Genomic DNA, 25,826 nt, shown 5'->3' on the forward strand with positions numbered 1-25,826 from the left:
TGAAAGTACTAATTCTACGCAAACGAAGTCGCCGGTGTGTAATAAGTTCGAAAGTCGCTTTCTTTTACATATTATATAACAAACAACTTTTTGCTACAAACAGGCTTACGACACTTCGTTGCTTTAAGAAAATTGGCGGAAGAAAGTGCTCGTTTATCTTTATCAAAACAGAATAATATTATTCGCACACATGTTATTACGGTTGAATATGTCTTCAGTGAAGGTACTTATTGTACTTTTATTGTAAAAACAACAAAGTACCATTCAGCTATAATAATAGAAAATACTTACCTTCATTCATGCAACGAGGTTGGCAGTGTTGATATTTCATTATTGTTCTTATTGTTTCAGTTGTCAGCATCGTTGCTGGTGCTGCTTCACCTATCGATGAACGCTGTGGATGAGGGTTATGCTGTCAATCCAAGTAAGTTATAATTATACTTGTTCAAATAATTTTATTTACATTTTACACAAAAAGGCACAAAACAGTTTAAAATGGTAAACAAATATTATCTGCTGGTCGAGGCCCACTTTGACTACAATGTGCCGGGTTTGTAAGTATACAATCAACGTTAGGAAGGTTTTGGAAAAGCTTGTGGACGTAGTTGCTGAAGGTCATTGTATACCAGCGAGGCTTGGGTACGTTTTAAGTAAAGAAACCCACAACGTCTTGTTTGCTCAGAGGATTTTTGGCCGCTGCTGAGTTGTTGGAATTTGTACCTATGTTTTTGTTATATTTGGCTCACTTCTCTTGTAATAAAATTTGTATATAAAATAAACCATGAATGCAAATATATTTATTGCGTTAAGGAAAACAGTACAAGAACTCCTAGATAGTCCAGTCAAATCCGTGCTATTATTTCACCACATGTGTTTTTGTGTTCCTTGAATCACGGATCCTTGCAAGTGGATCACAGCAAAGCTAAATGAACGTATGTATTTCTTGTTTTGTGCAAATGTTTGATGCAATTTTTGGGTCCTAAACTTCAAAAATCAAAATTAAACATTCTATTTGACCTGATTTTGTATAATTATGATATTGCTCAAAGCGTACAATTATAAAACACATTAGCCTGCTTTCACTACAGTCGAGTAAAATATCGTTAATAATTTGGCTTATGTATTTTTGCGGAAATGTCTAATTTTATTTTTTTATTAATCGGACCACATTCCAGCGTCGTTGGGTATGCTGTTTGGGCCCGAAAATCATAATACATCGTCCAGATCGTCCTATAATTAAAAGCCGTTTCTCATAAAGTGGACTGTCGCCACCGAGGAAACCAAACAAATGGGTAATCTGAAACCTCCAGTCGTTACATAATAGGTAAGAAATAGGCAATATGGTGCGGCGCCGGCCGATACAAGCGTATGATGAGCGGTCGACGCTGAATAATGTATGAAGGGTTGTTTCCGTGCACCAGATAATCGCGCCCAGAGTACCTATCTACTCGGGCCAGTGGTTCCAAATCATTGCGTGCTCAGTAGATTGGTTCCTTTTTATGTCTAAATGTATTGAAAGACAATGGATTGTTTATACTTGTATTATTGATAACTGAGTGTTAAAAGTACGTGTTATAAAGAAACATATTTGTTTCAAGGTCTTTCTGAAGAAAACCAACCATATTTTTTATATATCCACGTCAAATTGCACTTACGACCACGGAGCTAAGCCGCGGACGGACATGGTGGCCCTATGAGGATTTCAAATTGACTAAGAAACCCTAAAAATATAACTAAAACTAGCAACCCGCCCGGCTTAGCACGGCTTAATAAATTATACACAAACCTTCCTCAAGAATCACTCTATTGATAACGTGAAAACCGCATGAAAATCCGTTCAGTAGTTTTTGAGTTCATCGCGAACATACAAACATACAAACACACAGACAAACGCGGCGGGGGACTTTGTTTTATAAGGTGTACTGATTTAATGCTTGGGTGAATTCTCTTCACTTAATAATTATATGCATATAATATGCAGTTTTAAAACAAAAATCTTCAAAATAGAGCTTGATCTATTGAAACAAGCTTCAAACAACATAATTATTTTAACTACATCAAATTCTACTAAAATCTTGGTTAGTTGCGTAGGTTAGTTATCAAGCGATGTTACCAGATATGTTGAGCAAAGTCCAATAAAGTTGAGTCACTTAACCCCTCGTGACACGTCACGCAGGACATTAACCTATTGCTAAGGAAGAAGGCAGTATGTGACATGTACGGCGTTTTTACCTAGTATCTACGTCGTATCGAGAATAACCTAAGTTAGAACGCCGCGTATAACGCATGTTTACCGCTTTCTTGACTAGTACGACCTACACATTTATATTCTTAATACTAAGCTAAAAGTGTTTTTATAAAATAAAATAAAAACTATGATGTTTAGAAATATACTAAAAATGTCTAAAATAAGTATTTACCTATAACTACCACATACAAAAAGAAATAATGGAATAAGTTTTTCCGTTACGTAGAAATTCAAAAAAGAAGGATTTTTGCGATTATCTCGAAACTACCTAGCTTTTGTCGAAAAACTGCTTTTTACACTAGGACGGCAGATTTGCCCTTAGTGGCTTTTAGATACTTAAATATTTTCTTTCGATTGGCATTTTTTTGTTGTTCTGCGACCTTTCTTGGAATTTTATTTTAATGTTTAAAAATACGAATACCCTCCTGCGTCCGAGATGCCCTTATGGCTTTATTCCAAAACGTTATATGTATTAACTCTGATTAAATAAGTCGAGGTTCCAAATTAAAAAATGATACTAACGGTTCTGGGACTTAGGAGGGTATATACATATTTTGATTAATGCGAGACATTTCTTCTTAGGTCATGTATTAAATATAATATATAATTTTGTCATGAGAGTAGGTAATAGCATACTTTAATATATTCCTTATTCGAAACTGTAAGGTGAATATTAACATAAAGTAAGTATAGTATAGAGTAGTCGGCCCATACAAGCCTCGCTTAGTTCCACAAAAATTCAAGAGATGTCACTCAGAGCACCATTGGGCCTAAATATATATTTGTGTTATTTCAAATCTTGCCAATTTTTAAATTAACATGTATAGTTCTAATTTATTTAGCATATTACAACAAAAACCTTTTAAAACATCCATTTACACATAGTAAATCGACGCAGAATATATGTAGTCTGTGATATTAAGCACCTACTATGTAATTCTCCTTTCCGATGCTTCCAACTATAATCGTGAAATGTCAAATCACAAGCCACAAGTAATTGTTCTCGTACATAATAGTATAATAAAACACGTCCTCATACAATAGGCATTAGGTTCCTACTCGGTACAATAATATGATTATTGTTAAGACCCACCAGCATCGTCATTGAGATCAAGAACTGAATAACAAAAACACTCTGCGAGAGGCTTTAAGCGTTCACTTCATAAACCGTCAAGTAATTCCGCCTCTTTGTTGAATATTATAAAGAGTTTACTGTTTCTCAGACTGTATTTTCATTAATACAGCAGCGCTAATTACATGCTTTTGTCTTTAAATAAATCCTTTATGCAAAAAATACCTCTAAATTAAAACAATGACAAGCGTAAACCTTGTATTTTATTTTTAGACGTGATTTTTATATTATAAAGAGTATTTGCTTTATATTATTATAGCCGTGCGATCAAAGTTTGAGGTACTTAACTAAATATAATGATATTAATGATTAAGAGGAAAATTAAATATTGTATCTGTCAGTGCTAGTTATACTATACATAAAGTTTGACAATTTTGGTTACTTCTTCTTGATTTACTACAAGCAAATAAATAAAAAAGGTTTAACAGAGAACAACCTTTCAACGAAAAAAAAACAATAGCATCAAAACTACATACAACAATATCATTAATTTCATACCTGTAAAATCGAGGTTCATTATGATCATTATACAAGAACCACCCTCAACTTGGTGATAATAACAAGCCAACTTCCGTGCAGCTGTCGTATGATAACCATTAACCTAAAAGCGTGCGGTACTTCGCTTAATGTGACTCCAATTTAGACTGAAATAATCTTACCATATTGCTGGCCGTGGTTAGGCAAAATGTAGGTAATATCTATAAGTATTTAGTCGACATATTTGTTTAATATTGGCCGTCAATCTAGTTGTTATTTAATTTATTTTTAAGCTATGATTGTACCGCTACATAGTAGCCCGTAGCATAGATTTCAATAAATCCTTTATGTTTTAAATTTCAAGGTCCTTCAACAGTTTGGGTTGTGCGTTATCTATCAGTACATATTTAACCACAAAGCTGGCACCCCTTTATCGTGACCGAACTACAGACAGAAACGCCTATTTCTATGGTTTCTATAGAAATAGACCGTGTCAGTATTTTTGAGATGTTATTCACTTCAGTGACTTAAATAATATTTCTTTTAGCGTGTTTTAGAATTAAACGATTTATTACTTATTCGTTTTTTTTAGCAGAAGAGAGCCTATTTTTGATTACGTGCCTCATAACTTCCTTCCGTCCATACTTGTATCAGATTGGTTATTACATATTTGTAATATGGGAAAAGTACTGGCTTAAGTAGTGGGACTGAACGAAGATGTAGTGACAAAAATTGAGAAAGGTATGTTGAGATGGTTTGGACACATGGGAAGAATGAGTGAAAGAAGGCTGACAAAGAGAGTGTATAAGGGAAAAGTAGAAGAGGGAGTTGGAAGGGGCAGAACTCGGCGGACTTTCTTCGATCAGATCGGGGAAATCCTGAGGAAAGGCCAGGTCAAGAGCACCCTAAACCGGCGAGCGTGTATGAGGAATATTATGAAAGTAACGGAAGCGAAAGAGTTATGTCAGGATCGTAGCAAGTGGAAATCCGTGGTCTCTGCCTACCCCTCCGAGAAATAACCGTGATTATATGTATTTATATGTATGTATGTATATAATATGTAATAATTGAGGTTTGTTTCTTTACGTTCTGCTTTGGTAGTATCTGATTGGTGGTAGGAACCAAATTATCGTTCAATAGGTATATGTATCCAAGCTTTTAGCCTTTTTTTTCTACAACGGTCGAAATGGCATCTGACACTATCATGCCCATATTACAGGGTACTTGTACGTTTCAGTGAGGAAAATACATGGCATGTCATAATAAGGTTCATTTCCTACATATTCGTTGTGTTAACCAATTACTGTAGGTAGGTGAGGGTGGGGAGGGTCGATCCCTAAGGGACACTTGGTAAACTTCATTTTTAATCAAACCAAACGAGATACATTTTTTGCACTGTTAACACTCATTCATTCGTTCCTAACTTCACGTTCTGTCATGGCACTGTATCGGAAAAGTCAGTGGTTCAAAAATGGCGGATGGTGAAAGATTTTCTGCGTACTATATTCAATTTTCGGTAAGCTTTAACTGGATTTATTTTATAATATGAGTTGGAAATGATGTTAGTGAGTGTGCTTATTTTATTTGTTGTTTATTGAAGTGATGATTAACTTGGATTACATTGATATACGCGAACACACGTTTCGAGTACGGCACGTTTTATAATCTTACTATGTATGGGGAGACTTTGTCTTTTTCTTCAGGGGAGATATGTTTCCGGGATCATGTCCCCCCAAAGCGATCAAGTATACATTGTAATAAATTTACTTACAAAATGATTCATAGAGCTATCATAAATATTTTCTTTTCTTTAGTAAATCATGCCGCAAAATTACGACCAGAGAAACACTGATTTAAACTTTCAAGGTTTTTGACTCATTATTGTTTATTAAAACGGGATTTAATGGCGTATAATTCAGTTTTTAATTATACAACCGACTCCGAACTCCGAAAACAGAATTATCCCCGTGGCCTTTGAAAAGACTAACTAAAGTTGACATCAACATTTTACGAACTACCCGCACTTGGTCTTGTTTATCAAGTTAAACGTTTTGCACACAGGGGATGTTACTCGGTCGACAAACAACACTTATAACGATATTTGGTTTTCAACCGGCGATATTTGTTTTTATGGATGAAATGCTATTTCAATGGCTTTCCGACCTTATGTACTATAGAACCGACGGTCCATAGAAAGGATTTTAGGATTATGCAGCTCAAACAACGTCCTCGAAACTTCAGCAGTAAATTTCTAAACTTATTTAATATAGTAAACAATAACGACCAGAGATGGGTAAAAAATTTAAAATTGCTGTAGGTACCTGACGCTAAAAATACCTTCATAATAACTTTAAAAAATTTAGCTTGTTACAAGAAATTTTATGTTAATAACTTAGATTTTTGTTTTATTTTAACTTTTTTTTGGTTCAAAAATTGATTCCCTATTTTATGTTGTTTTATGGATAATACGATTACATTGTTTTTTAAAAGTATAAGATTATGGATTAATTTGTGTTTGATATCTTCATATATTAATTTTCTGTAGATAAAGTGAATAAATTAATGTAGATACTACCCTCGAAATATGACATTGCCGCTTAAAATCTTTTTACCAAGTGTCCCCAAATCTGGAAGACTTGATCCCTTCGGCTTAGAAATCTGATTACCGGAAATACAACTTCAAAGCATGGAAGATGCAATATATATATGTTTGCTGTGTATTTTACAAATTATAGATGCATTGCTAATAGCGATCCGAGTTATATAATCAATGCGAATCTGGTACGGGGAGACATGGTAAAAATCTGTTTACCATGTGTCCCAAGAACCAGGGTCACTTGATCCCCCTAGGATCAAGGCTCCCGACCAGGGGTAAACAAGTCTCCCTTACATAGGGGACACATGGTAAAAGTCAACAGTATGGGTTTTCATTAAATAATGGTCCAATTTATTGCACAAATCTGTTCTAATTCAAACTATTAATGAAGAGATAAATTCTGAATCGTATGGTCTATAAAGTTTTTCAATACTACAAATAGTTAAGAAAATGTATGCTAAAAACAAAAGGGGTGATCAACCCTCCCCAGTTTCCCCTACCTATTAATATCCTCGCCTAGAAAGCTGAATAAAGCCTTCGGACAGGCGTGAGTGGTATTGATTAATGATCCACAATATGACAGGTGATGCCAAGTTGTTCGGAATTTTCCTGTGTTCGCATTTTTGACGTGATTCCGACGCAATCATTTATATCAAATGATTGACGGCTCTGTCGCACGGATTTCGATGAAGTTGGTTGTAAATTATCTATAGGCTAACGCATAGTAATGAAGATGTCTGTCTATTTGTAGGATTACTTCGCACACACCCTACGGTTTATTTTTAGGGTTCCGTACCCAAAGGGTAAAAACGGGACCCTATTACTAAGACTCCGCTGTCCGTCCGTCCGTCCGTCTGTCACCAGGCTGTATCTCACGAACCGTGATAGCTAGACAGTTGAAATTTTCACAGATGATGTATTTCTATTGCCGCTATAACAACAAATACTAAAGACAGAATAAAATAAAGATTTAAGTGGGGCTCCCATACAACAAACGTGATTTTTGACCGAAGTTAAGCAACGTCGGGCGGGGTCAGTACTTGGATGGGTGACCGTCTTTTTGTTTGTTTTTTTTGCTTGTTTTGCTCTATTTTTTGTTGATGGTGCGGAACCCTCCGTGCGCGAGTCCGACTCGCACTTGGATCGGAATGTACCGTTTGAATAATTATATTATTCAACGTAATCATAATCAAGATTTTAAATTCCAAATAATTCAGATATATGGTTTGTAAACAAATTGACGTTTCCAAAACACAATACAAATTTCTAAAGCCACGCATACAAATGCGTAATTGAGTTAGCGCGAAATTATAAATGAACTCGGGTTTTGTTGTCAAGTCGGGCTTGCCGTAATCTACGCCGAGCGGCATTTGGCTTGTCCGAAATGGTCGGTGCCATCCGCCCCAACATTATTTTAAATCAAAACAACATTTTAGGTTGCGGAACAGAAAGTAAACATGTTTTTTAGAGGATGTTTTAAGATTTTAAAGTAACGGCAACTTAAATAAATAAATAAAAAATAAAAAAGCCATTTATTCACACTAAGTTTGGTTTACATTTTTGTGTTTTAAATTTAGTTGTCCTGTACTTAGTGGTGAACCCCTCTTTGGGTGAAGGCCTCCTCCAACTCAATCCATTTGCTTCTGTCTAAAGCTATTGACATCCATTGCTTTCCCACAGCCTGGGTTAGGTCATCAGCCCAACGTTGCTGCGGCCGGCCAGACCGTCGCCCCCCTGGTGGTCCTCTCCATTTTGTTGTTTCTATGATCCACCTTTTGTCAGTATAGCGTGATATGTGGCCAGCCCAGCGCCATTTTAGGGATAGAGCTTGTGTGAAAGCATCAACTACTCTGGTCTTTTGCCTAATTTTTACACTGTTAATTTTTTGTATCTTCCTTACTTTTAAAATACTTCTCTCCATTGCTCTTTGAGTTCTTATGATTCTGAGTTTTATTGCTTTTGTGTATGTCCATGTTTGGCAGCCATAAAGTAGGCATGGCATGAGGCAGGTGTCCATGATAACTTTTTTCATATGTAGACTATAGTTGCCCTTCAGAACCTCCTTTAGTGACCAAAATCGTCTCCATGTTATGTTTGTACTTCTTATCACTTCTTCTTCATTGTTTTCCTTGCTGAATGATACTTGTTTCCCTAAGTATATGTAGTTAGTGACATAATCTATATTCTTATCTCCTACACTGATTGGCCTTTGGTTGCTATTTGTCATTATTTTAGTTTTGCTAGTGTTCATTTCCAGCCCGACCTTCTCTCTCGGCCTTTGGGAGTCTCCGCTAGTATGGCGATGTCGTCTGCGAATCTCAAATGGCTCAGATAGCGGTTATTTATTCTTATGCCTTTTTTTGACCAGTCCACCTTACGAAATATACTCTCGAGCACAGCTATAAAAAGCTTAGGTGATAGGGGGTCGCCCTGTCTCACTCCTCTTTCTATGTGTATTTGTTCGCCCCTGGTTTCTAGCTTCACTTTACTTGTAGCATGTTTGAACGGCAACTTAGTATTTTTAAATTTTAATAAAGGCAAACCTTAATTAGGATCTCAATGATCTCATATATCGAATATCTAAACGAAAATTATGTTAGCCAATCTATCGAGTCACTTTAAATGAATTAAAATCAGATAAACACATTTTAATCATGAAATTTGGCAAAAATGCTTTTGGCATACCTACTGTTTTTTGCTTAATAGAACTTCGAAGAATTTCATTTCGCATAATATTATTTTGCAGAAAATTCTAACATAACCCACTTAGAAAATTTTGACAAATGAATATTAAATGCGAAATGACTATCCTCCTAAGGCTGAAATTTGAACCTAAATTGTAGGAAATAGAGTTGATTTTGCGTTGTTTGAAAATTAAACGGAACAAAGTAAAAGCGACTCTGTTCCAATTGAACATGGTTTAAATTACATCGAACTGAATAGGTACTATAGGTATTAGGACCTTGGGCCGTAGGAGGCTATTATGGCAAGTACATATTTATGCGAAAGTATCATTCGACTAAAAGTTTTTCTGCGATACTTGTTATGCGAAGTGTATTTCTGATAAATAATATTCTGCCAAATGAGGGAATCCCACCAAAGTCGTGTCATTAAGCATCTCGCACGCACGCGCACTTATTGGTCAACATCTCGTGTGAGATACCTAATGAGACTACTCAAGGCCCTATCAAAATTAGATGAAAACCTTAACAAAATGTTAGAGCAGAATCGGCCTTCATACGCAAAATATACGCGGTTTGTATCCATACGAATATTAACCTTCGGTACAACAGTAGCTAAAACAAAGACTTTGTTAAATACACAAGTATTATAGACTCATGATGTAGAAGTGAGGAGAATATTTAATTTTAAACCGGTGCTATTATCATTACGTGAAACGTAGATTTAAAGCCGCTTTTGTTCCAAAAACTTGAAGGCGCTCCAAAAACGCTTGAATCCTCTAGAACAATAAGTGGAGCCTACGGCCTACAGGTAATAAGGAAAGTGCTTCGCCGGGTTAAATTAAATATGAATGTTCCCACGTAACTGCTCTCTTTTTCTAGTCGAAACATAATCCCTTGCTTTCATTCTATCCTCGTTTCATGTCCTTTTTACAGGGGTCTTTTATGGTCGCTGCAACAATGATTATGGCAGCAAAAGTACGCGCGTTTGTATTTTTCTTTGAAAGTTTTAGCACGTTGGCGCATCTCATTCTCGAGCTTGTGAGTGTACCAAAATAATAGATGAATACTGCGTCAGATAAAATTAGACGTTTCATTCGACCTTTATGATGTTATTATACATATAAATATAGGCACACACCACACCTACGTAACCTACGTTACTAAGGAACAGCCCGTACAGTGAGTATTATATTCTTTGGCCCGTACCATGAGATGAGTCCCTGACAGTGTAACTTACCAAGATTATTTGCAAAAGATGAGAGTTACGCTAATCTAACATAAATTAACTGTACTCATCTACTCTATTAACGCATATTTAAGTACACTAACAGTAGTTAGTAAAGTATTGTGCGCTAGTCCAAATCGCACTTGGCCAGTTTCTTTACTACATCACGTTTACGTCTTTTCTTTGTGAGCTTAAAGTTTTATTTAGGCATAAAGTAAAAAATTGAAAATACGTATACTGTGACTGATAATGTATTTTAACATAATTTTCAGATAAATCGAGTGTGCTTTATGCGACGCAGGGCACTTAAACAAAGGAATGCGAAATTTGTTACCCCTCTCGTAAACAATATAAATTATGCAAACAGTGTCCATTACACACTTTATCTTTGAGACGCCGTTGATAGTAGATACTGTTACACGGAGATAAAACTTCAATGGAATTAAAGTTCGTAAACATTGCTTTTGCCTTATTTTTCTAAGCAATGTTCTTGAACAGATATATAATTTCTTAGCAGTATTTTTATACCTTAGTTTTATAAAAAGTCAGGTATCAGTTTCACTGACTACTAGTTAATGGCTTAACCGATCATATTACAAATAATTTTCGTGGGAAATAATGTAAATATTAAGCTTTATTTTCTGAATATTTTTTTTACACCCCCGGATCCAAAGTTAGAGGTGGGGATATTGTATGAATATTCATAACATCACTGCTATTATGATCTGAAAATGATTTAATAGGAGTGTCTAAAAAATACTTAAATGCAATGTATAAATATAACCCGCTCAATACTCCGTGTATCCTTAATAAAAAAAATACTTTTATAAATTGTAATCTTTTAACTTCGAAACTAAAACCAGCATAATAATTTAAATGGCGGCTCACAATATACACCGTTTAAATTTAATTAAAATGTATGTACATAATAGTTTCCGAGCAAAATAGTTGTGACATACGGACAGACGAATGGGTGGACGGACACACGGATATGACGGAAATATAAGGGGTTCGTTTTTGCCCTTAAGATACCCTAAAATTGTGTATTTAATTTTGTAATTTTCTCAGCTACGTCGAATTTTTACTTGTTACTTACTCTTTTTTTGTAAATTTTGTTTAAACCAATTTTTATTAAACCGTCTACGAGCGGAAGCGTAAATTTTTCAATTTTTCCTTTAAAATAAAAATTAGTTTAGTTTATTAAATTATGGGGCAATAAAAACACTGTAAGAAAATGTTTTATTTCTATCTTATATAAGTATAAAGTGTAAGTGATTTTAAACCACATCTAGCAATACTATTAAACTTCGTGCACTGATGAATAGGCAAATGGTTCTCTAATTGAATATTAAATGCGGTTGTCTGCGGAATGGCCAGACGGCTTGACACGAGTGTATATCGCCTTGTTTCGCTCCGAAAATGGTCCAGAGAGAAGCGAAGGCAAGGGATTACCTACTTCGTTGAGGTCACCTCCTCGTTCGTTATTAAAACTCTTTATGAAGCTCATGGCTGGATAGAGAGAATATTAAGCTAAAAGATGCTAAAAGTGAAAAATATACGAAAACTTGAGTTAAAATTAAAAAATACAATGGAACAGAGCTGAAGCATCTAGCTCGATGGCTATTTAATGAATTTATTTACATCTAGTAGGTAGATGTATTCGGTACGTTATAAAAGTTATGAAGTGCATGTAGTTATTACAATTTTAAAACGAATGTTTGTTTATACATTGCTAATTTAAAATAAATACATTATAAGCATATTTTTCGTGTTTTTACATACCTACGGCTTTTTAATTATTTTTGTTTAATTTTTTTCAGGGGGACTTATGAAAAAACAGATTTATAGGTCTATTCAGACCGACCTTCACTAAGAAATATTCATATTACAAGTCCCAAGCCCGGACCGCGCTTGTTTTATGATTAAACTTTGGGTTGTTTGTAAATCTCAGACAATAACCTCGACAACGTGAATTGGTCTAAAGCAAGATTTTCTTACATAATTATTTACGTCCTTATCTTACCTTTAATCTCTTAAACTGTGTGTAGGTAAACGTTTTTTGGAGAACTCTTAACGTACCTGAATTAATTAATATGATGTTATTGTTAATCCTAAAAATAGTTTTTACAGTACATATGGGGCTACTTTTCCGCACTAGTGCGTAAAAAAGCACTTTTCGTGCGTATGTCGAAACTTTAAAGTATATGTACTGTAAAACGTTGTTCGATACACGTGCGAATAGGTAATTCGCAACTAGTGTCGATTTAAAACACTCCCTTCGGTCGTGTTTTAATTTATCGCCACTCATTTCCAATTTCCTCTTTTTCGTACTTGTATCGAAAATAACTATTTTTTTATTGGTGACACCTCACAACGTGCTGCATTTAGTTAAATTTTATACATGTTCCCGTTTCGTCTGCGGCTTTTTTTGAACAGATTTTATAATGTTACTCGTACATTTAACTAATAATTGAGGAGTTAAATCCATTTGTAGCTGTTTAAGCTACAGATAAACCCGAAAAAACCTAACTAAATATATCATTTCAAATTGCGAATAAGCCATGTTAACATTATATTATAATTCTTATTTCACATAAAACAACCCTAAAGAAGAGCGAATTCGATGGTATGTTGCGAGAAATGCGGAATCCCCAGGCAATTTACGTGGAAAGCTGAGACGGCAACGTGATACCACGACGTATTATCCCGCTAATGAGAATGACTCCTAATTAAGCTCTGCTTGTAGAAGGCAAACGGTCACCATGCTTCGTTCCTCTTGTTATAGGTACCTATAAATTATCGCTTCCAAAGTAAAAAATAATATCGCGCCATATCCCTCTGAACCTGGCGTAGAACAAAATAATTCAGAAAATAAAGCTTAATAATTATATTCCACAACAACGGGTTTGAACATTATTAGTTAAGCCCTTAATTCGTTATTTCCAATAAACTACTCTTTTTATTAAAAGGCCGTAAGTGCCGCGAAGGTAGGCATTTTTGCTTGTAAGGCTCTTTCATATCCTATGATGGTATGGAATCCTCCATTATGCGTCGTCCAACATGCACTTGGCCGGTCGTCAGACCAGGTGACAACCAAAACTCACTAATTACTGTTACAATTTAAGAGCCATAGTGAACCATGCTAGACCAAAATAAGGTTCGTAAGTTCTTACTAGTATATGTGACTGAAACGTCACATAAAAATATCCGAACTCGTTAGTAAACCAGTATTAGTGGATCATCGGACACTCAAATATTAATACAACGGCTAATTTGGTGTTGTATATTCACGTACTTTGTTTATAAATTACAAAAAAATTACGCTTTATTAGCGTACTCGTAAGTTGACGGTTCATAAAGTACAACAATAGAATAAACTTTTGGCAATTATCCACTAAACTAAACTTTTCGCCATTCGTAATAGGATTAAAGTGAAAATGGAACATATTTTGAGTGAATAAAATGCTTTGTGAACTAATCTGATAGTGTCGGCGACAAGCGATTATAAACTGTTCTGAACTTCGATGAAGTCTACTAAATTCCGAGAATTAGGCGACCGTAATCCGCTTCAAAGTGTCTTTAACAAAATAAGCTTATAGAGCACCGATAACTTTAATCTTCATACGCAGTCCCCTAATCAGAGTATTACAGTTTAGCTAAATACGTAGTTAGTAATCGAATTTAAACTGTCGTGAGTCATATTTATTCCAAACTAGTTTTAAATTGTGCTCGCATGGTGTTCTGTAGACCTTCTGCAGCTTACAGTGGTTTATTTATATATTTTGTATTTTTATGATAAGCATGTTCGTTAGGTCAAATAAATGACATAAGAGTTTTTAAAGTATTTTTTATGTGCCTTTTGCAATACCGTTATTGGCATATTTAGTTTAAATTTATGTTTAAAAAAAACATACGTATTATAAATACAAAAGTAACACTGTCTGTCTGTCTAAGTAAAGTACGTAAGAGATTATTTTTTAAACCTAGCGGAACATCGAATATATTATACAGTTTGATAGATAAAACAAGGGATCGTAGACCTGAGTATATGGTTTAAATTTCAACTCAAAGCCTCCACGCGTTCCCGAGATAAAGGGTATTGACAGACAGACGGACGGAGAACAAAATGATCCTATTAAGGGTTCCGTTTTTACCTTTTGAGGAACCCTAAAAACATAACTTTATGTGACATATTTTACTAATGCTTTTTTTTAGGAACAACTTTTTTTTTTTCATTTTGTAAGTAGGTATTTATTTCCAACATTTTATTATGCCAACCACAAACTTTTAATAACATTTCACAATATCGAGCACCTTCATCGTGTAATGTTATTTTAGTTGAAATAAAACCATAGAATAAAGCATCAAATTTATTGTTTTAGCAATAAACCAGGACACGATGCCATAAAATCTCACGCAAATATTAGAGTAAAATTATAACCGGAATAATTCACAAATTAATACGAGCCTATAAAGAAGAACCTTGAAATCACGTAAAACTCACACAAAAAATATTTAAATTATGAAAATTTAGTACGGCTTAGAACAGCTTTTTTGGAACCATGACACGATGTCTTCCCACGTGTAGGTGTCGGGTACAACGGGGGCACTAGCGAATGGATCATTTGGAGTATTCGTATTTGTGCTCCCCGAAAGTCCGCTTGAGGATGGATAACTATGAGATGCAATTTCCAGTTTGAAATTTCTATCGAACTTCACATTGCCTTCTTCATTCCAAGTAAACCTTTGCGCTTGGTTCTGCCATTTCACGATCACTGAGGGATATGGCTTTCCATTCTTCACAGTTCTAAACACGCAAGGTAATTGCAGTGGCGGTTTCTTCTCTAGTGAAATAACTGTAGCTTCTATATTCACCTCGCTCGAAGCAGTCCTGCATTCCCCTAAGGGAGATAGGGATAGCACGAGTCCTAAGAGTAGTACCTTCATCTTTCGACTACAGAATGATACTGACAGATGTTAGTACTTTAACATCGGGTGCAAATATATAATTTGACATTGCGTAAACATCATTAGATAAAGAGGGTCGGTAAAAGTCAAGTAAATGAGCTCATTTAGATAACGTACTATCGTATAACTTGAATAAATATCTCAGTGTACGTAGATTCTGTAATAATTTTGGGTGAAATACAACAAGTATTGGGTGCAGCATTGCAGGGTTGTAGAAAAGAACATTTAATTTAGAACTACGTAATTTCTTAAGTACCTACGTACGAAATGAGCAATGTAAATTTACTAAAATTACAAGACTTTGTAATATTCCCACTTCAATAACATAATTTTAGCTATTTTGTAAAATTATGCCAATAACAATATCATGTTAAATCATGTAATGTCTAATAATTTACTGGGAGTATTCCAACCATATCACAACGGAAGTAACTAGATAGGTTAGTAATCCACGGCGCACATAGAAACTTCGAGAAGATTGCATTCTGGTCCCAAACACACTGAACTTGCGATCTTACATTAACTCAAACTGTGACCCTAATTGAAACTATTTCACTAGCATTTAGAAGGCATCCTTTTGATGTTGTCGTGTAAGTTTATCGAGTAACTTACAGTTACTTACTATTTCTCCTTTGACTACGTTCGTAATAATTTTAAGTTATGTACCTTAAGTTAGGTTTGTGCTCAAGGTCATGCTTGGAAAGCCTCGGTGGTTTCCGACGATTACCCTTTATAAAGACGCGGATGTTCTTAGTGTGAGGCAATTATTGATCTTACGAGTTGCAACTCACATGCATCAAAAAACTATAAATTCGGCAGAATATCCTACCCTAATTCGTAATCGAATCTTTAAAATTCCTACTCCCATCATAAAAACCGCTTTCGCGAGGCGTCTTCCTAACTTCCTGCATCCGTTTATTTACAATACAGTGGTAAAGTCCTGCAACATATTATCTGAAAAGTCCCCTCTTGAAGCAAAATTCGTAATTAAGAACTGGTTAAAAAGTCTTAACTACAATTAAACTGAGATACTGTTGAAGGTCATCACCTAACTTACATGCTAACAATCTTTTTAGCCTTACACGCACACACACACACACCGCACACACACACGCACTCACACACGCACACACCCACATTTTTTTTTCCTTTTTCTTTAAATTGCTTAATTTCTCTAACTATTACATTCATTACCTCTATTCTATTAGATTAGTCTTTAGTTCTTTACTTAACCTTCACTTTACTAATTTCGATTCCGGCCACCACGTGACAGGCATAGCCTAGTGTGGGGGCCACTGGACATTATGTATTATTAATAAGGTTTTTTCGTTTAAATAAATATTATTCTTATTCTTACCTATGTATATATCTAACACTATGATATGCACCTACTCGTATTTGACTGAGGTCTGAGTAAACTAAAACGTTTAGTTTTTCGTGAAAAAGTGATTCATAATAACTAATAAATAAACTAACTAATAAATAACATAATTAATAAATAATAACGATAAATAAGTATTATAATATTTGTTTAAAGTTCCCTTAATATGAGAATCAATTAATATTAGTTAAAGTGGATAACGATAGGTCTGTCCGAGGCACCTCTTTACCTACTCTATTGTAAAGAGCTCTTCTCATCTCAAGGATATCTTCAAAGCAACTTCAAAGCCAGAACAACAATGAGAATCGACCCGCTTAGTTGAACTTTACATTTCGCTTTAATTATTATTGAAAGCATGACATGTGACAAACTTTTTTTTAATGTAAAGTTTACTCGGTATTTTCACAAACACAGGGTACGCAGACAGAGTGATAAATACATACCTGAAATGTGGCTTTGATTTTAGTTTCAATATTAATTTCTGGTCAAGTTTCCGTTGAATTGAGTTATCTTGCAGTCATACCAAGTTGGACGGGACAGGCGGCCCAATTTCCGAATAGTTTCACATTCGGACGACCGATTACCGTATTCGGTTCGGATGATCGAAGTGAATCATTACGTGGAGCTATCGATTTTATCATTTCGATCTAGCGAGTCCTACCTAAAAGTTTTCAGTGCTTAACTAATTGCAGTTAATTCCGCTTTTCCTTTATTGTGTTTTACCGTTTTGTAACCAAAGAACACCAACCTTAAGGGTTATGTAACTAGGCACCTAATCGATTGATGTCTTTTTATGTTTTTGGCTTTCACAGTTCACAGTATCATATATCTTTGAAGGGAGATATGCGTTGTTTTTACCGCGGTATTGTTTTCATCTCAAAAAATGTTTGCATTTTTAAATTATTCCGGAGTGATTTTATATTTTTACTTGCAGAAATACAGCGGAGCTAATGTAAACACGAGCACGATAGCGCCCTCTATTCTACTATTCCATTAATGTTATGTTATAATTAAACTATTCCGTTTTATGGTTTCGTCTGCTCTGCTGTGATATTTTTCAATACACCACTTTTTCGAGGCATGATCATTTGGAAGGTATATGACATGAATTCTCTGTTCATAGGACATAATAGGTTAAGCAATAACTACAAAAAACTTCTACGTGTTGTAAGATTTCCGCAGCCTAAAGCTCCTAAAAAACTTATTTATACCCTGGTGCTCGTACTTCTCTGATAACCAGCCTTTTCATTTATATTAAAGATAATAATATTGTATTCAGTAAGATGAAAGAAGCTATATTAAATTTATTGCGTATAAGGAGAACGAACATATTTAATTTATATAACATCAATCGCCGTTGTTCTCTTTATCAAATGAAATAACTTTTTGTCGTTTGGATTGATCATTAAATTAAATAAATAAATAAAGATCATGTGTCTACTTATTGGTCGTTTTGATAATCAACATGAGACTTCTACGTACAATTAAGACTATTCTATCGATCTAAGACTTTAGAACTCACTTAGTGGGTATCAATTAACGTTTTAGTAATACTACCACTATAATTTACCCATGAACTCTGCAAACTAATGAAGATGAGAAACGTTTAAGCCAAATTAGAATAGTTTGAGCAAATTGTAGGGCATGCCTACCGGACAATCAAACATGTTAATGAAATTCTGTGCGTTTATGATAAGGGATGTTTGGTGTTTGGGAGTAACAATAGTTTGACTTAACTGTCGGCAAAATGAATTAGTAGGCATTGTTATATATCATGTACGGACGGCAACTTTCTGATAGAAATGATAATAAAACAGTACGACAGTTTAAAGGCTATATATAAACTGCTGGACTGTACCTGATAATTAATAACAATAAAATTGACACTCGATCAATTATGTTGCTAAATTCACAAATAAAATAATTATTGAATTAATTTCTTTCATTCATATCAATTGTACCTATGGTGTTTCATTCAATATGGATAAAACGAAGGTCCAAGATAGAGGACCTTAAGTACCTAGTTACCTACTGGTTATACCTAAATGTAACAAAAGACAGAATTACTGAATTGATATTTAACTGCTGGCTAGGATTAAGCTTATAAAATGCGCAGAGGTAAAGATATTTTGTGTAGCTACCTAGTTCATAATAATTTCCAATCGCAACTTTCTACGTATTAAGCTGTTTGTATTGTTGTCATCAGGCTGCACTTGCATCCGCTTCACGTCGACGCTCGGCAAGGAGCGCGGCACGTTCAGCAGCCCGGACTACCCGCGCGCCTACCCGCCGCACCTCGACTGCGTGCTCTACACCTTCCTCGCCGCGCCGCACGAGATCGTCGAGCTCGTCTTTACAGACTTCGACATCTACAAGGAACATCTCGAGTGAGTTCTCAGCTTATATTGAACCATTTTGTTTCAGATAATATTCTATAATTAGGAAGGTTTAGGTAGCATTATTTAAAGCATTCATAGCTCTAGACACGTCAATCAGTCGCAAAATGGTAATCTTATAAAATGGATAGGCGCAGCGCATTATAAAAGTGGATTCTGAAACATCATAAGTCGATTCAAAGTTAAACCCTCTAAAGCTAAAAAGCAACATGAATATTACATTAACGTAGGTAGGTATCTAATTAATATTAATTCTTTAAATTTGAATATTTCAATCTTAGAAGACTTAACTATGTTTAAAAGGAGTTAGGACGTCTTTTGGAAGTTAGTATTACTCGAAGGATCTTCTCAATTTCCCCAGGGATAGATGTTTAAAACTCCATCTATGAAACTTTATCTTACCCATATTTTAGTGTAACTGATTATCAACGCCCAGAAATATATTGTTTTTGTCAACAAAAAGAATTCTTAAAACATTTAAAAGTTAATTGGATGTAAAACTCCTAAGTCTCAAAAGTCTATGTCTATACTACATATTGTTTGGATTCTGGAATCTGGATGTAAATAAACACAGTATCAATTTTAATGACATTTGATGACATTTATTTCTCGACCGCCTCCTTTTTGTTAGCTTTTCGCAAGCCACAAAGTTGACTGCAGAAACGGACATAGTCAATCATGGTGTTCCCGCCTATTTGTGCGGTGGGAGCGTCGTCCAGCGCGTAGTCGGCTTCCTTCTCCGTAAAGCGGTCCCCCCACGTCATAAGATCATGTCGAATCCTAAAAAAAAACACTTATATTGTTAGTTCCGTTGTTTTTATCTGTGGATATCATTATAGCTCTATCATTAAAACATTATTAACGTTTGAAACCAAATTTTAATTATAACAACTAACTAATTGCCTGTTTTTAAGAATTCTTACATGTATTATATATAGCTTGTAAAACAGATGTATATTTAATATAATCATTGTTACACTGCGTATACACTGTTATACGACCAAAATGTTTTCATAACTGTTTCCTCGTCAAATAACCCGGAATTATATGAAATCCTATCCGGTTGCGCCGTAAAATTCAGATTACACCGAAAATTTTAATAAACCTCTAGAGGATGACTTGAGGAATACGACTCGAGGTTTTAATAATGTTTAAAATATTTATTACACCAGTGGATCGCCCTTCTGTTTAATAAAAAAAAAAAAAATGTTATTTATTTAGGTATAAACCCATTACATTTTACAATAATACAATAAAATTAAAGCTAGGTATGTATAGTAAATCTAAAACTAAACAAGTAGGTAGCTACTAATTATTAGGTGCGGCTGACATCTGCACACAACCTGCTACGCGGTAGCTGAATTTGTAAGAAATTAGTGGTCAGTTTTTCTGTTTTATCCATAAATATTTAATTCTAAGAAAGTAGGATTAAATGGAATCAAACATTGTGAGAAAAATAAAAACGTTGAAGTACACATAACAGATAAATAACTAACAAAGATAACTAAACAAAACGTGAAGTTATTATACAGGGGATTAGTAATTAATAAAGAACAAAAGTGATAAACATGTACTTAAGTATACGTACCTATGCATACCTATATGCGTGGTGACTTGGGTGTTTTTCCTAGTAACGTATGCATTTGAAAATTTACCAATAGGTAAAGCAAACCTGATATTGAAGTTCACATAATTATACCAAGTGGAACTTCTCTCACATAATGAGTTTCATAATGATTTGGACGAACGTTTTGTAGTAATAGAGACTTTTCATAACATCATCAGATGTTTGAATCTGGGAGGACAAATGTCATACTGCAGGACCGATGATGAAGCACTCCTTAACGACATACAGTCGGGGGAAAAAAATGCGATTTATAGGTTAACCTCACGTATTTATAATAAATTATAACAAACAAAATTTTCAAAGCGATTAATTATGATGTTTGTATAAAATGGCTACAGACCTCGAAAGTCAGAACCTGAAACGAGGTTCGAACCCAGGACCATCGGCTTTACTACTTTAATTTAAGTAATATGACTTATTAGAAATATAAATAATATGTTAGGACAGCAGGCACATGTGGCTCATATCATTTCTTGAGGATTCCCTAATATAATATTATATTCCGCATACCGGAAAATGTAATTTAATCTTGATCCGTTTTGTTTATGGATCTCCAGGGGCGGACGTGAACGGTCCGCGAGCCAGGCCTTTTTGCGTCTATTAAACGATTATGCTCCTTTACCGCGATTCTTATTACATTTTCTGAGATAATAATAATAATAAGTACCAGTAGGCACGTTTAATCAATTAAATTGACATCATTGTTTCTGTACGGTTACTGAATCATAAGTTTAACAACTTTTTTAACTTAACTATTGCCTTTTTTGGTTTGCCTTACGTAAATGGTCATGCAATGATTTCATTCATATTATTTATAGGTACTTTATAATATAGGAAAGTAAATACTGAATGCAAGCGTAATAGTACCTAAGCCTCATATGATTAATTCCTCTCGAACTTCGAAGGTGTTCTGAAACCTCAATTCCGTGGAGATTAGATAAGTTCGCCTATTCTCATAGTTCATGTCTAAGTATAGTAAGTATCTACAGCTTATTAATTACTCTGAGGAAGCTTGGATTGAATTTTATGTTTGAACATCGGTCGGAAGGAAATAAGTAAACGGTCGGAAAATAAAAATGAGTAAACGGCTACGTTAGTACTTACGATGTTACAATGATGATTACACGTCACGGCACGGCGTGTGACGCCATAGGGTGAATGTTAGTTTTCATATCAATGCGTATATGCGTATCTTGCTCGCACTCATAGATACAAAAAAGAATAAGGGTAGGAAAAAGCAGAATATATTAATATCAAACATTGACTTAACTAATATAAATCTCATAATCTAAATAGGAATGCCTCCAAATGATTAGTGGTTATTTGTCTGTACAAATACAGTATTCGAATGTAAACATCATCATTTTGTGTTCTCTTTTGTTAGTTTTTAAGGTTGTTATTGTGCTAATAAATGCTTTTTCTTTCTTTCTTTCTTTCTTTAAACTGTCAAAAGCCTGTGTGATATGTTAGTGCTTGAAAATGGCTCTCCTAGATCTACACCCTTATTCATAAAATTTAGCAACCTCTTACCTTTAAATTGAACTTTATGCATATGTACCTAAGTCTATGTTGCTCTGTGGTCTATGACCGATTAATACGTCTTTGGCGTTGGACCTGCGGTGCGTATATATCGGTCATTGGCGTCCAAAAGGTTAATTGCGTAAGTTACGCGTGTTCCCTAGTTAAAACAAGTTTTTCGTATCGCCTTGGTGAAAACGCGTTTTTCCTTAAACGAGTTTTTACTAAAAACGGGCTTTTACGGTAACACATATTCTATACATAAGTATCCTGTTAACACAGTTTATCATTGTATATAGGTTCAGAAACTAAAGTCAAAATATACTTTATTCATGTAGGCTTAGCAACAAGCACTTATGAATCGTAACATACTTATAAATTATCTTAAAAGCTAATAATAATTATCAGAGCAATTTATTGATGTTATTATTCCATAAGAATATTGGATTATTATACAAATCAAATTTAACACTAATTTAAGAATTTCACAAAAGGATCGTCAAACATGAAAAAAATTGTATAAAAAATACTAGTCTAGAATGTTCCTAGAATAAAATCTAAATGTCAAATAATCTAAATTGCCCCGCCGCACCGCTTTGCTGCTGCGGAAAATGTAATTGTCAATGGTAATGTCCTTGATAAATGTACGCTTCGCATGTTATAAAAATATGTAATGTTTGCTCACCTCAATGATGCCTACATAAACGAAATTGTTTACTTTGAAAATGCCTGGAATAAATAAGTCTCCTCTATGAAGACAAAATGTCATCAAAGAAATTCAAATACGGCGTGGAGGTTCATTATTTTTTAAACAAACGAGTCTCTTTGAAAGCTGCAACTCGTAAACTTGTTATTCATTCAGGCCATGTACGTTTACGTCATGTTCTTGTTCACGTAGGCAACGTGCTTTTAAATTCTCAGTTTCAATTTGATTGCAAATAGAATTTCTGATTGATACCTATTGATCGGTGCTTTGTTGCTCAAGTTATTGTATTATTCATTCGTTATTTATTTTTATTGCTGTATTTGTTTAACTTTATTTGACGAAGGCACTAGTTTTTACGAAAGAGACTGCCGTCTGACCTTCCAACCCAGGGGGGACCTAAGCCTTATTGGGCCTAAATACTTTTTTAGAATATTAATTAGTCCAAGTAGTGGTAGTAATAGGTACTACGAGTGTAATTAAATTCGAAAATAATCTACTGTTAAATACCTCAAACTAGTAACTTAAAAATAAATAAAATTTTCACAGCCGGAAAAAAATAGAATGCCTATCAGAAAGTATGTTGAATTTAGATTAGAACATATAAATATAAAGTATAAATTCCAGTACACATGTCATATTAATACCTATCTACAGATTTTTTTACATCACTTCACCTTATAAAACAAAGTTCCCCCCGTCGCGTCCGTCTATCTGTATGTTCGCAATAACCTCAAAAGCTTTTGAACGGATTTTCATGCGAATTTTCATGCGGATTTCACTTTTCAATTCTTGAGGAGGGTTTAGGTGTACAATTTGTTAAGGTTTTGTGTAAAGTCTACTCGTGCGAAGCCGGGGCGGGTCGCTCGTAGGCAATAAAAAAAATACCAATTAATGCATGACTACATGTTACATGTACATGTTAGCGTGCATTTCTTATTACCTTTCTTCAGAAATGTATCCTGAATTATTTCTATCCCAGCGTGAGAGAGCCGCTACCAATGTTTCCTCCGAGTCCAGTTCCAGAGTTCGATACCCGAGCAGATTGACGAACCCGTCGAAATCGAGAGGGTTGGGTGCCTGCAGGGGATGTAGACAATAAATGTTTACAAAGTGCCAGGTTACATTAAACGAGATTAGCCAAAACACATAATATTTTTTACCGTACTTCATAGAATTTTCAGCATAAGTCACAATATTGAAAAAGATTTATAGTTCGCTATTATTTGAAACAAGTATAAAAAACTGGAGCTTAAATGGTGTTACTATGTTAATATTTTTCATAATAAAAAGGTCCCCAGTGTATAACGGATTCTGCGAAACTTAAGGTATGGGCTGGGTGATATATCAGTTACATCCAATACAGCGCCTGCAACGATAGGTCTTTTTTTAAAGGTATACTAAAATGAAAACGATCATGAAATGTCTATACTATTAAAAATGAAATAAAATTTTTATGATGTTTCAAGTACACTAATTCGCATAATAAAACTTATGGAGGCCGATTTTGGAATGTAAGCTTTAATCATCCGCCTACATCTATTATTAATCTTATATACTTTGTCTGCGTCTTTAATTATCCTATCACCCTTTCACGCCTAAACTACCTAACGGATTAAGACGAAATTCAAAAATTAAGAAAGCGTAAGCCCCGTACTTTACCTACTTTTTAATAACGGCGAACAACACGGACAGGCATGGTATATTATAGGTACTTATACATTTACAAGTAGAAAGAACGGTCCAGTGTTAGGGATTTTCAGATGGATACATTTTTCGTTTGGGTCGCGCAAATATCAAACTAAGATCCAAGCCGGCTTTAAGAAAGGTTTTGCCCACACCCAAACTAAGAAAGCACGTGAAATTCAAGAACCCCCGCTGACGCGGTGGCTTCGCTTGACATGCGCTTAGGTGGCGCGGGGTTTTTACACTAACAAAGCTTTCTTTCAAATTTAAATATAAGGATTGTTAAATCTAGTTTATAATTCGAGTTTGTTTTTAATATGAGTTCGTGTTCATCCTATTTTTTTACGACGGTAGACACTACGTTAACATTACGGTCACTTGAAAAGATAAAGTGAATAAATATGAAAGATCTATGTTTCAGGCTCGTTAAATCTTACCCGAGCATTCATAGGTACACGAATTGAGTGTGAAGCTTGTTCATAATTTAAGTAATTACAATTTTTTACATCACTCCACCTTATTATATGTTCCAATCACCCTAATGGATTTTCATGTATGCTTATTGCTTAATTACTTGGTGGGTTTGGTATGGTGTGGTTTATAGAGACTATGTATGACTGAAACGTAGTTCGTAGATAGGATAATTTAATTACAGTACAACAAAATAAAACAAAACTGGTTTATACCTGGTAACACCACATTACTTGTCAAAATTAAATGTGAAAACAATCGAATAAATACGAGTATAGTTGCATTTACCAGTACGGCTACCACCAGTTTGACACTGACATATTCGCTAACGCCTGCGTAACTTACTTTCTATGCATCACGCTCGTATTGGCATATTAGTGCGATCGTGATGTATACAAAGTAAGTTACGCAGACGTAAGCCAATATGTCAGTTTGACACAGTATTTTTACTTTTCACGGACTTTATCATGACATGCTTTTGTGCATGTTCTCAAATAATTTTAATTGAGTCACCGTGCTCGAGTAGAATATTTGAACAGCCAAACGAATAACACTAACCTCAGACAACATGCCGCGCACATCTTTATCATCCACACACTCCCCCAGGCTAACGAGAGTGCCCCGCAGGTCGCTGTGGTCGATGCAGCCGTCGCCGTCCAAATCGAACAGCAGAAACGCCTGCGAGAACACATCGCCAATGTTACGAATAGCATA

At 34.8% G+C, this 25,826-nt stretch overlaps 1 protein-coding gene across 1 annotated transcript in view; it reads left to right on the top strand.

The window, feature by feature from the left end:
* Nucleotides 1-25,826, top strand: part of LOC134658159 (suppressor of lurcher protein 1) — a 315,814-nt gene that overhangs the window by 125,066 nt on the left and 164,922 nt on the right. The window contains exons 3-4 of the mRNA XM_063513771.1: nt 352-424; nt 18,918-19,098. Of these exons, the coding sequence (XP_063369841.1) occupies nt 352-424; nt 18,918-19,098 (254 nt within the window). The remainder of the gene's footprint in view (nt 1-351; nt 425-18,917; nt 19,099-25,826) is intronic.

Source organism: Cydia amplana, chromosome 2, assembly GCF_948474715.1.
Source record: "Cydia amplana chromosome 2, ilCydAmpl1.1, whole genome shotgun sequence".
NCBI lineage: Eukaryota > Metazoa > Arthropoda > Insecta > Lepidoptera > Tortricidae > Cydia > Cydia amplana.